This window comes from Rhineura floridana, chromosome 2 (assembly GCF_030035675.1).
Source record: "Rhineura floridana isolate rRhiFlo1 chromosome 2, rRhiFlo1.hap2, whole genome shotgun sequence".
NCBI classification, from domain to species: Eukaryota; Metazoa; Chordata; class Lepidosauria; order Squamata; family Rhineuridae; genus Rhineura; species Rhineura floridana.
Genome location: NC_084481.1, coordinates 166,748,217 through 166,763,741, shown reverse-complemented (window position 1 = coordinate 166,763,741; position 15,525 = coordinate 166,748,217). Strand labels below are relative to the sequence as shown.

The window sequence follows — 15,525 nt, the reverse complement described above, 5'->3', positions numbered from 1 at the left end:
ATATTATCTCCACACATGTTGCGGTGAGCAATATTCCTGAAAGCGTATGATTACACATTGCAACATCGGCCTGGCAGGAGCATTGCTCATGCTGATGTTTTGAGACGCCTTCCTCTCTCTTCTGCTGGGGTTGATGAAACCCCTCCGCTGGATGTGCTGGAACCACCCCTCCATGCTGGGAATATTGCCACTGCATCGTCCAAGGACCCTGTTCTTGCCCATGTTCTCAACTGGGTGTGGAGGGGATGGCCATTAGGGAAGCTTGAGGAGAAATTCAGACCATTTGTATCCAGACAACATGAACAGTGCACAAGGGATGCCTCCTGTGGGGAAACAGAGTTGTCATTCCTACTGTTGAGACATCGGGTGCTGGAGGCCCTACATGTCAGACACCCTGGTATAGTGTGAATGAAGACTCTGGAGCGCAGCTATATATGGTGGCCCAAGATGGGCAGCGAGATTGAAGAATGCATTAAGAGATGTGAGAAGTGTCAGGTTTCAAGACCAGCTCCACCACATGCCCCAGTGCACCCATGAAAATCGACAAAAACGCCATGGTCACAGCTTCATATCGACTTTGCAGGCCTTTTCCAGGGACAAACTTTCTTGATTGTTGTTGATTCATACTCCAAATGGTTAGAAGTGGTTCCAATATCATCAATGACATCTCGTATTGTTATCAAGACCTTATGCAGGCTTTTCACAACACATGGGTTGCCAAACACCATTGCCTCAAACAATGGGGCCCAGTTCACATCTGCGGAATTCCGCACATTCCTGGATAATGGACTGATTTGGCATGTCAGTTCAGCCCCTTTTCATCCAGCAACCAATGGTCAGGCCAAGAGGATGGTCAGGACAACAAAGGATGCATTGAAACGGATTGTAGAAAGTGACTGGGACCGAAGCCTTGCAAGTTTTCTCCTGACACAACACATCACACCTTGTGCCACAACTGCAAGGAACCCAGCTGAGCTATTAATGAACAGACAACTAATGACTCTGTTTGATCGGTTGCATACTGACTTGACAGAGGACCGACCAAGAGAGTCCATTACAGTTCAAGAACCTGCACGGTGTTCACCCCAGGTGACCCAGTGTATGTCAGGAACTACGGTGATGGTGAAACATGGATTCCTGCCACTGTGACCCAAGCCAAGGGCCCATTTTCCTACAGGGCTCAAACACCAGACGGCCATGTGTTACGTCGACATGTGGACCAGATGAGAGGATGAAGCCCAGCTCCATCAGTTCTCTCTGAGGGTGCTGGAAATACTCAAGTGGAAAGAGAAAATGAGCCAGTGGTTGCTTCTGATGCCGGACGAGAGCAGTTGCGCCTGGACTCTGAAATGGACCAGCATGAACCAGAGCCAAATGGGGAACTAGGGGATGCACCATCAGCTTCAATGCAAAATTGTCATTGATCGACCCACACCAGGGCTCGTCCCAAGTATCTTCAGGACTATGAGAGCTAGGGGGGAGAGGTGTGGTGTATTGGCCCTCCAGGCTTGCCATACCAGGAACTGCTGAGTCAGCCCCAGGCTGTGGCAGTTTCAGTTCCAGGTCTGCCTTACAAGCACCACCATGCTGTGGGCCTTGTTCTCTGTATATAATTAGCTATAGTAAAGTTCTTGTTATTGTTAGATCCTCTGTGTGGCCTCTTCCTTCATGATACTTTTCACCTTTTATATGGCCATTTTGGCACAATGGCAAAGTCTTGGGAGTTGGATGTGGGAAACTCAGCCATAAAGCTCACTGGGTAGTCTTGAGCATGTTCCTCACTCTCAGTCCAGCCTCTCTCGTGGGGCTTCCATGAGGATAAAAGTGAGAAAACACAGAGCATTATTAACCTATACATCTTTGAGGAGAAAGGTGGTCATTTCCCTTATTTTGCATGTCGGCAGTGGAATAGATGTAGGTGATCCCCTGAAGGAAAGAAATTTTTGAAACCTGTGATTACCACATCTCATTCCTTATTTTTCAGATACTTTGTTTTACATATTATTAAAATATAAATCTTGCACTTGTGTGGTTTTCCACATTTTCTCTTTTTTTCAGGATAAAAGTGAGACAATCTCACATTTACTTATTAGTTATATTTAAATCCCACCTTTCCTCCCTGAAGGGTACCAGGGTAGTTAACAAGATAAAAGCAAATAAAGCAATATACAGTATACAGTAATTAAAATGACTTCAGTTCCTAACAATACCACTTTCCTTCCACAGGCCTGGACAAATAAAAACATCTTTCAGTTCCTCATGAACTGGAACGAGGTCCTGGAACGAGTGGTCGCTGGCCAGCTCCAGACACTCTTGGATGAGACCAATTATCTGGATCCATTTCAGTCAGGTTTCAGGCCTGGTTTTGGCACAGAGACAGCCTTGGTCACCCTGTATGATGACCTTTGTTGGGAGAGAGACAGGGGGAGTGTGACTCTGTTGATTCTCCTTGATCTCTCAGCAGCTTTTGATACCATCGACCATGGTATCCTTTTGGGGAGACTCGCTGATTTGGGAGTTGGCGGTACTGCTTGGCAGTGGTTCCGGTCCTACTTGGCGGGCCGTCTCCAGAAGGTAGTGCTTGGGGAACATTGCTCAGCACCCTGGGCTCTCCAGTATGGGGTTCCGCAGGGGTCAGTTCCCCCCCATGCTTTTTAATATCTATATGAAGCCGCTGGGTGCAATCATCAGGAGTTTTGGGGTGCGTTGCCATCAATATGCTGATGACACGCAACTCTACTCCTTTTCATCTTTCTCAGGTGAGGCTGTCGATATGCTAAACCGATGCCTGACTGCGACAATGGACTGGATGAGAGCTAATAAACTGAGGCTCAATCCAGACAAGACTGAGGTGCTGTTAGTGGGTGCTTCTCCTGACCGGATGGTGGATGTTTGACCTGTTCTGGATGGGGTTGCACTCCCCCTGAAGGAGCAGGTTCGTAGCTTGGGAGTTCTTTTAGAACCATCCCTGTCACTTGAGGCTCAGGTAGCCTCGGTGGCACGGAATGCTTTTTACCAACTTCGGTTGGTGGCCCAGCTACGCCCTTATCTGGATAGAGAGAACCTCGCTTCGGTTGTCCATGCTCTGGTAACCTCGAAGTTAGATTACTGCAATGCGCTCTACGTGGGGCTGCCTTTGAAGACGGTCCAGAAACTGCAGCTTGTACAAAATGCAGCGGCCAGATTGATAACGGGGACTAGGCGCTCCGATCATATAACACCGATCCTGGCTCACTTGCATTGGCTGCCTATATGTTTCCGGGCCAGGTTCAAAGTGCTGGTTTTGACCTATAAAGCCTTATACGGTGTGGGACCACAATACCTGGTGGAACGCCTCCCCCGATATGAACCTTCCCGTACACTACGCTCTACATCGAAGACACTCCTCCGGGTACCTACCCATAGGGAAGCTCGGAGGATGGTAACAAGAAAAAGGGCCTTCTCAGTGGTGGCCCCCGAATTATGGAACAATCTCCCGGATGAGGTACGCCTGGCGCCAACATTACTATCTTTTCGGCGCCAGGTTAAAACATTCCTCTTTTCCCAGGCATTTTAGCATTTTAGTATGTGTTGAAAACTTCTGGGAATTTTTATATTTTTAAAGTTTTAAAAAGTTTTAAATCTGTTTATATGTGACCTATTGTATTTTGATGTTGACTGTTGTGCACCGCCCAGAGAGCTTCGGCTATGGGGCAGTATAGAAATTTAATAAATAAATAAATAAATAAATAAATAAATAAAATGAACGTGGCCAGGGAAGGGATTGCCTATCTCCCCCTGGAAGGAGTTCTGAAGCCAAGATGACACCATGGAAAAAGCCCTTTCATGTGCCTCACTCTCCTTGCCATCTATGGTGGTGGGTGGTACTGTGAGAAGGGCATCTCTGCAGGTTTCAGCATAGAAAAAAAGGCACACCTTCAAGTACTTGGGTTCAAAGTCATTTAGACTAGAGTTGGTAGATCTCAGGCATGCTGGATTCAGACTGCAATCCTAACCCCACCTACCTGGGAGTAAGTCCCATTCGTTCAATAGGGCTTACTTCTGAGTAGACATAGTTAAGTTTGCACTGTTACTTTGCTTTTTTATTGGAACCCTGAGATCAGCTAAGCAGAACCAGGTGCAGACTAGCAGGCTGGGGAATGGAACCAACTGCAAAATGGTGGCTTGTAAGGCCCAGTCAATCGGTTACTGCATTTCCATGCATCGGAGGTTCGGGGGGGGTGACCCCTAAGCTATGGAACATCTTCCCCACTGAGGTGCATCTGGCAACTTCATTGTACAACTTTCAGTGAATGCTGAAGATGCACCTCTTTACCCTGGCCTTTAACACCTGAGATTTATATTTTTAGGACCCACCCTATTTTCTGTGATGTTTAGGTTGTTTTTAAGTTTTTAATTATGTGTTTTAAATTGTTGTAACCTGTCCTGGGACCTTTGGGTGAAGGGTGGTAATAAATTGTAATTCTACTTCTAATTAATTCTAATAATAGTAATAGTAATAATAGTAATTGTATCAGGATGACTGGATTAATAATGATTCCATGCAGAAATTCTTTCTGGATTTCTCCCAACCCAACACTTGCCAAAACTATTTAACTAAGAATGCTACAATTTATGTACATGCCAACCGAAGAGTTCAGAGTCTTTTTTCTTTATAATAGCAGCAGCCAGAAGCGGCAACATTCGGGCTGACAGTCGGCCAAGCATCACACAACGGAACATAGGAGACTGGGTCAAGGAACACGCCGAGCCTAGGAACATAATGAAGACAGAGAGGCTTTTGATACCAATAATCAATGCCAGTTAATTACACTCCCTCTTCAAGTTTCTTTGGCTGCCATATTCTCTCTGGGCCTACATTATGAATTCTGCCTCTTGAAAAGTTCACAGTTATCACAAAAATTACATGCAGACAGCTGTAGTATCTGCTTCATGGATTTTGTTGAAGCAGTGGTGTTCTGAAATGGGAAACCCCAGTTGTAATCTAGGGATCTATAGCATTCTGCAGTCAAGGCACATCCTCTGAACTATGGCACTTTGGACTGCCTTATCATCCAGAAAAAGGTTATAGTCGACGGCAGGGAAGGAGAACCTGTTGTCATCATATGTTGTTGGGCCCCAACTCCCATCAGCCTCAGCCAGCACAACCAGTGGTCAGAGATGATGAGAGTTGGAGACCAACAACATCTGGAGAGCCTCAGGTTCACCATCCCTGGTCTACGGTGGTTGTTATGTACCTTCAAGTCGATCACAACTTATGGCAACCCTATGAATCAGTGACCTCCAATAGCATTTGTTGTGTACCATCCTGTTCAGATCTTGTAAGTTCAGGTCTGTGGCTTTCTTTATGGAATCAATCTATCTCTTGTTTGGCCTTCCTCTTTTTCTTCTCCCTTCTGTTTTCCCCAGCATTATGGTCTTTTCTAGTGAATCATGCCTTCTCATTATGTGTCCAAAGTATGATAACCTCAGTTTCATCATTTTAGCTTCTAGTGATAGTTCTGGTTTAATTTGTCCTAACACCCAATTATTTGTCTTTTTCGCAGCCCATGGTATGTGCAAAGCTCTCTTCCAACACCACATTTCAAATGAGTTGATTTTTCTCTTATCTCCTACCATGGTAGGAAATTATTATTTGTTAAAGTTTTAAGATTTCTAATACAGGCAAGTTTCAACTTAGGCTTCTATTAACAGCAACAGGCTTAAAGATATTAACAAGTTATCTATCCCACTGCAACTTAGTGGACTTCATACTGTGTATAAAACGCGTGTACATAGTCTTTCTGCTAAAACCTCCCTGCCTTTGTTTTCTGTATACTCCTCTGCTACAACAACTATGTATCATCTATCTCAAATCATGCCACCCATCATTTTGCTGCAGAAATTATTAACTATGGGTGTAAAAATGGGTGGAGAACTATCCTCATTTATGAATTTCCTGTTTTGTGTGACTTTTTTAAGGTATTTAAATTATTTATACATTAAATGTTCCTTTTCATTTTTCAGGCATTAAAAATGGAACTGGTTTCCACAGGTTGGAAAAACACATCACAAAGAGGACCTTGAAGAGCAAGTCCTGCTTCTCATGCGTGAACAAGCCTATATATAGGATTAATGCAAATATTTTTAAAGGCTTGAAGCCTTATTAGTCCATTCAGGTTTGTTTTTTTCCTTTTTTAAAGACAGGCATTGGCCTGGTTCACACACCAAATTAAGTCATAGTTAAAACAAACTAATGTGAATGCACCGTGCTACTAACACTGCTAAAACTGTAGGCACTTTAGTCCTTTCCCACTCCTGCCAAGCTGCCAGGCAGCTAGCCAAGGTCTGAACTTAGGCTATGGTTTGTTTCTCCCAAACATATCACATGTGATCAGCCAAGAACAAATCTTAGTTTTAACACTTGTGATTTGCTTGGAGAAAAACAAACCACAAGCCTGGGTTCAGATGCAATACTAAGCCAGAACATCTCAGCTCCCTGAAAACAGAGCAGCAGCAGGAATCAGGGAAGAAGTCTGTGATTTCAACCTAGCATCACCAGCATGCTGGGCATTCACATTAAACCAGTTTCTTTTAGCCATGGTTTGAACTGATGTGTGAACCAGGTCATGGTCAACAACTTTGGATAGTTTCATTAAAAATGTGTGTAAATATTTAAATAAATAAAACTAGACCAAAACGCATATATTTTATAAAGTAAATGCACCCACATGAATTACACCCATCACAAATAAGCCCAGCACCACAACAAATCAAAGATACAACCAAAAAGCCATACAAAGGAGAGTTAAGCTGCAGCTGGATAGCTGTGCACAATTGCAATTTATGCTTTTTTCCTTGTTTCGTGCTATGTGTAACTGTAATCGTAAGATACAATCACAACATTTCTTACTGAACAATTTTAACCTGTAGCAAGCCTTCAAGGGATAGCACAGATTGAAAATTCAGGAGAGCAGACTTCAGGCTTGTGGGATTACTTTGTTCTACACTAGAACCCTGGGATTGATCATCTGGAGCCAGGTGCAAAAGACATACTCTTACAATTAAAGAACATGGCACTTTTGAACAGCTGTTGAGCACAGGGTTTTGTTTTGAATCCCAGAACTGAAGTGAGTTCACCATTCTTCAATACAAAAATAATTCCTGGTTACTCCAAGCTTTATTTATTTAATTTGCAAATTTCTAACCCACAGGCAATCCCAGGGTGGGGTACAACATCAGTATCACAATAAAACAATAAAATGAGGACAGATTTAAAAAATAATTAAACCACAGCCTACCTAATCTAGGAACTAACTTCCTGTATTTGCCTAAGCAAATAACCATATTTTCACTTGGCATTGAAAAACTAAGAGAAAAGACACCAACTGTACCTTAGAAAAGAGCTTTCTTAGTTTCATTCTTGGGTGGGTGGGGAGTCATTTTTTTAAACAATTGAGGGTAAAAAAATGTTGATAATCTACGCAGGATCTACTGGTAGATCTTTGAATTAATTTCTGCCCACCCTGAAATTAAACCATATTTTCAGTCTAAACAGGCTAAGTTTCTTTGGAAACCTCTATTGTTCCAGCAACTCAAATGCTATACCACAGAGTTAAAATGCTTTCTGCCTTGTGTGAGAATGGCTTTCCCCTTGTGTAAAAGCAGCTTTGGATATCAAACACTTAAACACTGGCTCTCTTGCACTGGAAATATTTGTGAATTCTTGACATAATGGTTCAAGATCATTGATTGTGGGGATCATTTGACTATATTCAATTAACAAAAAAAACTCCTTTGATTTAACATGTTATGTAAAGGACTTCCCGTGTTCACTCAGCTCCAAAATGTCAGGTGATCACAGCTGATAAGACCCATGCCTTTAACAGACATGTTAATTAGGTAATATGGGTATAGTATATGCTATCTTATGTTGTATTTAGTGCAAGCCTCACCACTACTTTGAAGCAGGATGGCTGTCTTTTGCAGTCCATGTTTTGTCTGCTTACTGGACTAGATACATGGAGTCTATGTAACTAAAGCTACATTCGATGTTACAAGTACCCAACTGGCCCATTGCCTTGTGTGAGCAAAATGTTTTCCAGGCTCACAAAAGAACCTTTCGATACAAGCCAGTGTTGAAGCATTCAACAGTAACAGCTACCATTGGAGTCACAGTATAAAATCAATCTCATCAATCAAAATAATATTAATAAATCTTTAGTAGTAACCTTGGCTTAGACTTCAAAGTAGGACAACCACCATTAGAGGGTGTTCTAGATCTAGTAACTGAAACCTAGAGACACTGGACAATAGATTCTAACAGAACTTTTACTATTGCCTGAATTCTAACTGACATCGTTCAAATGTCAAAGGTGAGACATAGGTTATATTCATGGAGAAGGACTTTTTTAATGAACGTATGACACAATTAATAATTTCAGTGGACTATGAAAAGCCATATAGCGCAATTATATGCCAGCACTGCATTAGCCCAATACACAAATAGCTCCTCAGTCCTTATCCTCAAAGCCTAAGTATTTGCGACTGCATTTGCTTTCATCTAATGTATGTTACCCTTATTCTAAGAACCAAATTAGACCTCGCATTAAATGCATATTCGTGTGTGTGTGTGTGTGTGTGTGTGTGTGTGTGTGTGCATACGCACACACAGATCTTTTAAAATAGCAAGTGGGGTTGCACCATAGCATGGGTGGAGGTTTTCATTTTTTTAAAAAAGAGCTCTTTGACCCCAAATGCAGTGCCAATAAAAACCACGTGCACTCAAAACTGCTACAATTTTCCCTGAGAAGGAAGTTGCCCCTGGTGCCAATAGCAGCTTATCTCCAGGCAAAACAAATTTCAGGGAGGAAGAGAAAAGCAGTTTTCACTGGCAGTATTGGCCGGGGGATAAAACAGCTATGGAGAACCTCCAGCCCTAGGCTGTATGTAGCCCACAAGACTTCCCCAACCTTGCCCCTTCCTTGAACCCCAAATCTTCAGCAAAGGCAAGGGAGGCCTGAAAGAGCAGCTCCCTCTTTGCTGCTCCTGAGTGAGGGAGGGTGGAGGAGATTGCAAGGAGGGAAAGCTGAAACCTCCCACAATCTTTTCCCATCAGCTTCACAGTAGTGAAGAAAGGAGCTACTCTAACACTCCTCTGTGCGCACAGAAGCCACCCCCTTATTCAGCTTCTTGCAATGTCACTTGAGGGATGAGACTCTGATAAATCACACAGCCCTGCTCCCTATTGCCTGCCTCTGGAACTTGAAGCAGGAGCCTCTGGGGCCCAGCCAAGGAATCCACCACAGACCTTAGAGCTTCTGCACATGCAGAAGGGAGGAGTGGTTTGGTATGCAATAGCAGTCCTGCAATTGCAAGGCAGTATGAAACCTCTGAATTGGCAGACCTGCGTTAGTTTTAGGAGCCTGGCTTCTGCCTTTTTCATGTTAGCAGAGGAGGACTGTCTGCTTGCTGCACTTTAAGGTCCAACTTCATCAACTCAAACCACTAGCCTCAGGGATCGTGAGGTGGAAAACACACACTCTGTTCTAGATTCAGATATAGCTAGTTACAGCCCTATCTGAGACTGCCACACCCTAATGGTTACCTTGTGCTCTTAGTCACTTTCTCCAGCCTTCACCCAGAACCTCACAAGCTCTGGGGCCAGAAAAAAAATGGACACCAAGTTCTCTCCTAATAACCTGTAGCAAACTCATGTACAATCTGCAGATGAAACACTGTATCATGAACACACAAATATCAAATGCTCCAAATTACAGGAAGCATAGAAAAATATTTTTATTGTTATTATTTATAAAAGTACTCTTGAGCTTCTTTACAAAAATTAAAATAAAAAAACTTTGTGAAAAACAAAGTTTACTTTTTTGTGAATTTCATAGAGGATGTCAAGATTCCTGTCCCCATTATTCAAACACACGGTTGTTGCTTAAAATAAATAACATGCCTCATGCACTGATGTAGTAGGCCAGACCACCCAAGCCTCAGGGTTAAATTTGTTCCTTCTTCAAAAAGGTTTCTCCTTCAGCATGTAGTAATTGCATTCCTTAACCCAACAGAACCCATCTTACATTAATTTCATATTCATTAATTAAGACTATTTACAATAACAATAAAAACAAATATAAGATGTTCTCAGATTCTTCCTCAGATGTGAGAAGAAATCTGTATACCAGTGGACATTTTGACACTGACGTCTTAAATGCTGGACCTGTAGCACTGGAACTGTACTGGTGTATTTTGTCCTCTGGAACTTTTTGCTTACTGCACATAAGCAGAGTCAGAAAAAAGAAAGAAGTTTCTTTTGTATATAGACTGAAATTTTCAGTGCAATCTGAAGAGTATTTAGTAGTGCAACCTCCATCCACATAAAATGGACACGTTGAAGAGTCGTTAATTTCTAACTGAATCTTTCATGAACTGTTGCAATCCATTCACAGCCCAGTTTTCAAGGACACACTCATCTTCTTTTTTGCTTCCGCCTGCTTAAAGCCAAATTTAATGCTTTAAAAACAGCATCCTTGTTATTCACTACATTATAGGAACTCAATTCTACCAGCTTGTCAAAGTCTTGGGACTCAAATGTGAAGTTTAGTGTCCGATATGGTGAGTCTTTTTCTTCAATCACAAAATCACCAAAGGATTTCTCCTCTTCTGATTCACGTTCTAGTCCTGCAGCCAGAGGACAGGGGGAAAATGTATTATGTATTCCTTTAAATTTGTTCTACGGCAGGAATGGGCAACCTGTAGTCCAGCAACATGTGGAGGGCCAGGACTCCCATCACTCATGGCTACCTGCCAAGTTGACTGGGGCTGATGATAGTTGGAGTCCAACAACAGCGGAAGGACCACAGTTTCCCTATCCCGATTCCAAGGTATAGATGTGACCAATTACTTCAAAGTGGGAGCAAATATGATGTGTGCCACAGAGAAGCCACCAAAAGTGACATTCCCACAGCAATAATGCATTTTGCTATAGCACATTACAAGCAGAATTTATAAATCATCATTGCGAAAAATTACTTGGCCATCCCATGATAATGAAATCAACTGCCTCCGTACTTCTACATTTCCAAGAAAGTGTGCACTGCTCTACAATACATATTCATGCTCAAAGCAGGGGTGGGTGGGTGTGTTTTAAAGGATTATTGGAAGCCCTGGGCAAAAATGAAGATACAAGTTCTTCATAATATGTAAATATTGACACCTATAAGATATTCCACTAGTTAATTATAAACTAGTGAAATAATAAATCAACATGCATGACAGAACTGGTTGGCAGGGTACAGCCTTATTCATTTAGGAATTAGTAATTTTCTATTTTGATGTTCAAGTTCCACTCCTTAAAATAGACTGTTGTGAGGACACCCATTTCATCTCATCATCCATATAGAAAGCTTTTGTTGTTCTCTAAAAAAAAAGTTAACCACCACATCAAAATCAGAGTTCAAAATGTTCAGCCAGTTCAACAATCTGACTGGGATTAACAATAACATAATACAGGCTATTTAAATTCACATCCTCACCTGGTGCTTTGTATTTGTGGAATGTGTCATTAACCAGAGGGAAGTGAAGAACTATGGGGGCCTTCGGATTCTCAGCATCCATAAACATATAGCATTCCTTGGGATTTTCTTCATCCTCTTTCTTCAAAATAATTTGTGGGAAAGGAATTTCTCGTTCTTTGCAGTACCTTTGAGTCAATTCTAAGACCTGAAATGAAAGGGACATTTTTTTTAAAAGGTCAAGCACCAATTAAGATATTTCCCTTATATTTGAGTGTAGTGCCCATTGCCTCAGGAAAATCCCCAGATGAGGAGGAAACTTTAAAACTAAACTGAAGTGTTTGAAGTTGTTATGGAAATGTGTATATATATGCAGAGATCATCAGCGGTCTGAGATGCGTGTGCGCATTTACCTAAGTAGCAGGTTTTTACCCTGCATCAGCATCACTGAGACTGGAGACTTAGTAAAATAAGAAAAGCTATTTTATTTATAGAAATACATAGTAGATAGGAAAGGCATACCTAGTTCTAACTAACTAACTAAGTTGGAGGTGCAATGCCCAGATGTCGGTATTGCCTTCATGGCTCAGGAAAGAGAGCAAAGACAAAGATGTCTCCTCTCTCCTTGGACAGTCAAAGAAGAAGACAAAGGAGGGGCAGGTCAGCTTCCCTGAGCATATCACTTTACAATGGAAGGAAGTTAGGTAGAGAACAGCACAGGTAAAAGTAGGCAAGCCTAGCCAACTGGAGGACCCTAACTCTATCTTCCCTTTGGAATGCAAACAAAAGAACCCAAACAGGAGTTGCTCTTGCAGTGGGATCACTAGGATTGGTGTCACCCGGTGTGATAACTCATGGTGTCACCCAGGGCTGGCTCCAGGCATGCAGGGGCCTTTGGGCATCAGCTTGCCCTGGCCCCCCGGTAGGTTGATGGGTGTACGTGCGCGTGCATACGCGCGCATGCCCCCCTGCCCCCTACCTCTCTACAGTAATCTTTACCATTGCCCTTAATTAAGATGGCGGCCACAGTTTGCCTAAGGGGAATGAAGCCTCCGCCGCCATCTTTGTTGATGGCACACGTGCATACTACACACGCACATCTCTGCCATCAACTAAGATGGCGGCAGCGGCTTCAGTACCTTAGGGAAACTGAGGCCGCCATCTTAATTAAGGGCAATGGTAAAGACTACTGTAGACAGGTAGGGGGGCTGTGCAGGGGTGCAGGGGGGTGCACAGATCTTGGAAGGGGAGCGGAGGGCCCCTCAGGGGCTCCAGTAGCTCCGGGGCCCTCGGGCCAGTGCCCAACCTGGCTGTCCTTTAAAACCAGCCTTAGTGGGTGGGCTCAGCCAGCAAAAGGAGAGCTGGGGTGGCTCTGGGTGTCACCCCCCTCTCGGTGTCACCCGGGTGCGGTCCACACACCCCGCACCTGCATAGTGACGCCCCTGTGCTCTTGCCCGACTTCTAACATCCCTTCTCGGTGAGTGTTTGGTTCAGTCCACGAGGTTCATCTTGTCTCGCAGCTTGCAGTATCTGACTTTGCCCAACGCCTTCATCAGAGAGTCTGCAGTCATGTCTTCATTTGGACAATACTCCATCTTGAGTAGTCCTCTGTGTTAGGTATCTCTAATGAAATGGTGCTTCACATCTATGTGCTTGGTTCATGAACTCTCCCCTTCTGACTCCACGAGTCTGATGCATCCTTGGTTGTCCTCATGCATCACAACAGGCCCAGGTATAGAGATGCCTAAATCTTTGAACAGTTCAAGTAGCCATGTCAACTCTCTGCATATACTCTGCTTCTGTGGAAGAGGGTGCTACAGTCTCTTGTTTCTTACTTGCCCTGCTGATCACTGAATCTCCATAGTAGAAGATGTTTCCACTGGTGGATTTTCGATCTGTAGTGTCTTCAGATCAATCAGCATCTGCATATCCACTAGTTTGGGATCTTGGGTAGCCGCTAACTTCAGTTTCATGGTTGCAGTGCCCTTCAGATATCTCACCACTCTCTTGATTGTTTCCCAGTCCTTTTTGGTTGGCGAGGTGGTATTTCTGCACAGGTATCCCAGTTCTGCCACCATAGCTGGCCTGCTAAGAGTGCTGATATACAGAAGTTTTCTGATGGCTTGTCTGTAGCTCTCATGGTCTTCCCATGGTTGTTTGTTCTGGTCTGCTTTCAGGTATCCTACTTCCATTGGAGTAGGTGCTGGATGTGCATCCTTCAGTCCTAGACTCTCGAGAAGGTCTTAGATCTTTTGTCTTTGACTCAGCAAGAATGATCCATCATCTTCTCTTTCAATTTGTATTCCAAGGTAGTGAGTGACATCACCTAGGCACTTCACTTCAACCTCCTTGTTGAGATGATTCACTAGTTGTTGCTTGTCCAGTGGGTGTTGATAAGCCAACAGTAGATCATCAACATAAATCAATAAGTAAGTCCATCTGTTGCTACTGGGCCAAGTTCAAGGTTCTAGTTTTGGTGTACAAAGCCCTATACAGCTTGGGACCAGGATACCTGAAAGACCATATTATCCCTTATATACCCAGTCTATCACTGCGTTCTGCAGGTGACGGCTCCTGCAGATACCATCTTATCAGGAGGTCCGTTCTGCATAATATAGGAAACGGACCTTTAGTACACTAAACAGTACCCTGCTGTGGCTTCAAGGCTGCATGACTCATCCCTCTATCCTGCCTTTGGTTGCTGTTTCTGCCCACAGTAAAATTTGCTTTTTCAGACAGAGCTTGTTCTTGTCTCTCTTTATAGTCCTGATCTTTCAAATATGACATAATCTGATCCAGGTTCTGATCTGTCCTAGTATGCAAACAGTCACTTGATGACGTTCATTTAGAGATGCCAGGAGTATTACTGAAACAACTAATGGGTGTTCCTTCACATATGGCAGAGGAAAGGGCAACAGCAGAAAACATCCATGCTCGGGCCACTGCCCTAAGAACTTAACTGGTGTTTTCGAGATTAAAATTAAACTTATCACAATATTCCATATGAAGGAGGATGTTTTGTTAGTGAGACTAAGTAGACATTTCAGACAGATATAGTATATATATTATAGATATCTAAAGTATGAAACAGTGGAAGTCAAACATGTTGGAAATATATGATAAGTTGATAGAGGCTTAAGATCTGTTTAAGGATGATAATTCTTTTTACATGTTTTTTTTAAATCAGATGAAGTATAAACTGTTGAAAAGTTATCATGACAGTCCCTTCTTTTCTTTTATAATTGATTTGATTGCTTCTTCACCTCTGATTGTACAATTAAGCAGAGCAAATAAGCATCTTAAATTTACTAAGTACTTAGAATGTGTTTGTTTCATGTATGTTTCATAGTATTATTTATTTAATTAATTTATATCCCATCCTTCCTTCCAGCAAACAAACAACAAAACACTAAAAACATTTTAAAAACACAACTCTTTTAAAAAACCTGTTTAAAGAAAATATTTTAAAACATCTTAAAAACAAATCCAACACAGATGCGGACTGGGACAAGGTCTCTACTTAAAAGGCTTGTTGACACAGCATAATCTTATACAAGAAAGCCCCATGGAGTTCAGATAACTATTTATAGGATTACATTCTTAGTTGTAATAATTTTAGACATATAGTCTGCTCTACACCACTGGGCAAATGATCACTATTACATGCCTAATATTTAAATTTTCTCACATGAACCGGAACAGAACCGGTTGGTTCAAATGTGCCAAATCAGTTACTGAACCTCCATTTACATCAACCATACTTCAGCTGAACTTGAACCAAGCCAAAAACATTGTTTGACTTCCTGCCTGCCTCTTAGTCCAGTTGTTCTGGTTGACTAAAATAATTCATCTAACCTCAAATGGTGCTTCCCAAGAATAATTGAATGATAGGATGACGTCAACATCTCTCTCCGGATGGACCACCACGGGAAATGGAGAATTTATGGAAAAACCACCATCCACAAGGTACAGATTTTCTTCCACTGGAGTCAACATATTAGGAAAAGCATCTAAGTGGGTACCT

At 42.5% G+C, this 15,525-nt stretch overlaps 1 protein-coding gene across 1 annotated transcript in view; it reads right to left on the bottom strand.

Moving 5' to 3' along the window:
- Nucleotides 1-6,745: 6,745 nt before the first annotated feature.
- Nucleotides 6,746-15,525, bottom strand: part of LOC133377360 (cytosolic phospholipase A2 zeta-like) — a 43,104-nt gene continuing 34,324 nt past the window's right edge. Inside the window, exons 18-20 of the mRNA XM_061611316.1 lie at nucleotides 15,357-15,523; nucleotides 11,523-11,709; nucleotides 6,746-10,668 (exon numbers count right to left, since the gene is read on the bottom strand). Coding sequence (XP_061467300.1) covers nucleotides 10,457-10,668; nucleotides 11,523-11,709; nucleotides 15,357-15,523 — 566 coding nt within the window. The 3' untranslated portion in view covers nucleotides 6,746-10,456. The remainder of the gene's footprint in view (nucleotides 10,669-11,522; nucleotides 11,710-15,356; nucleotides 15,524-15,525) is intronic.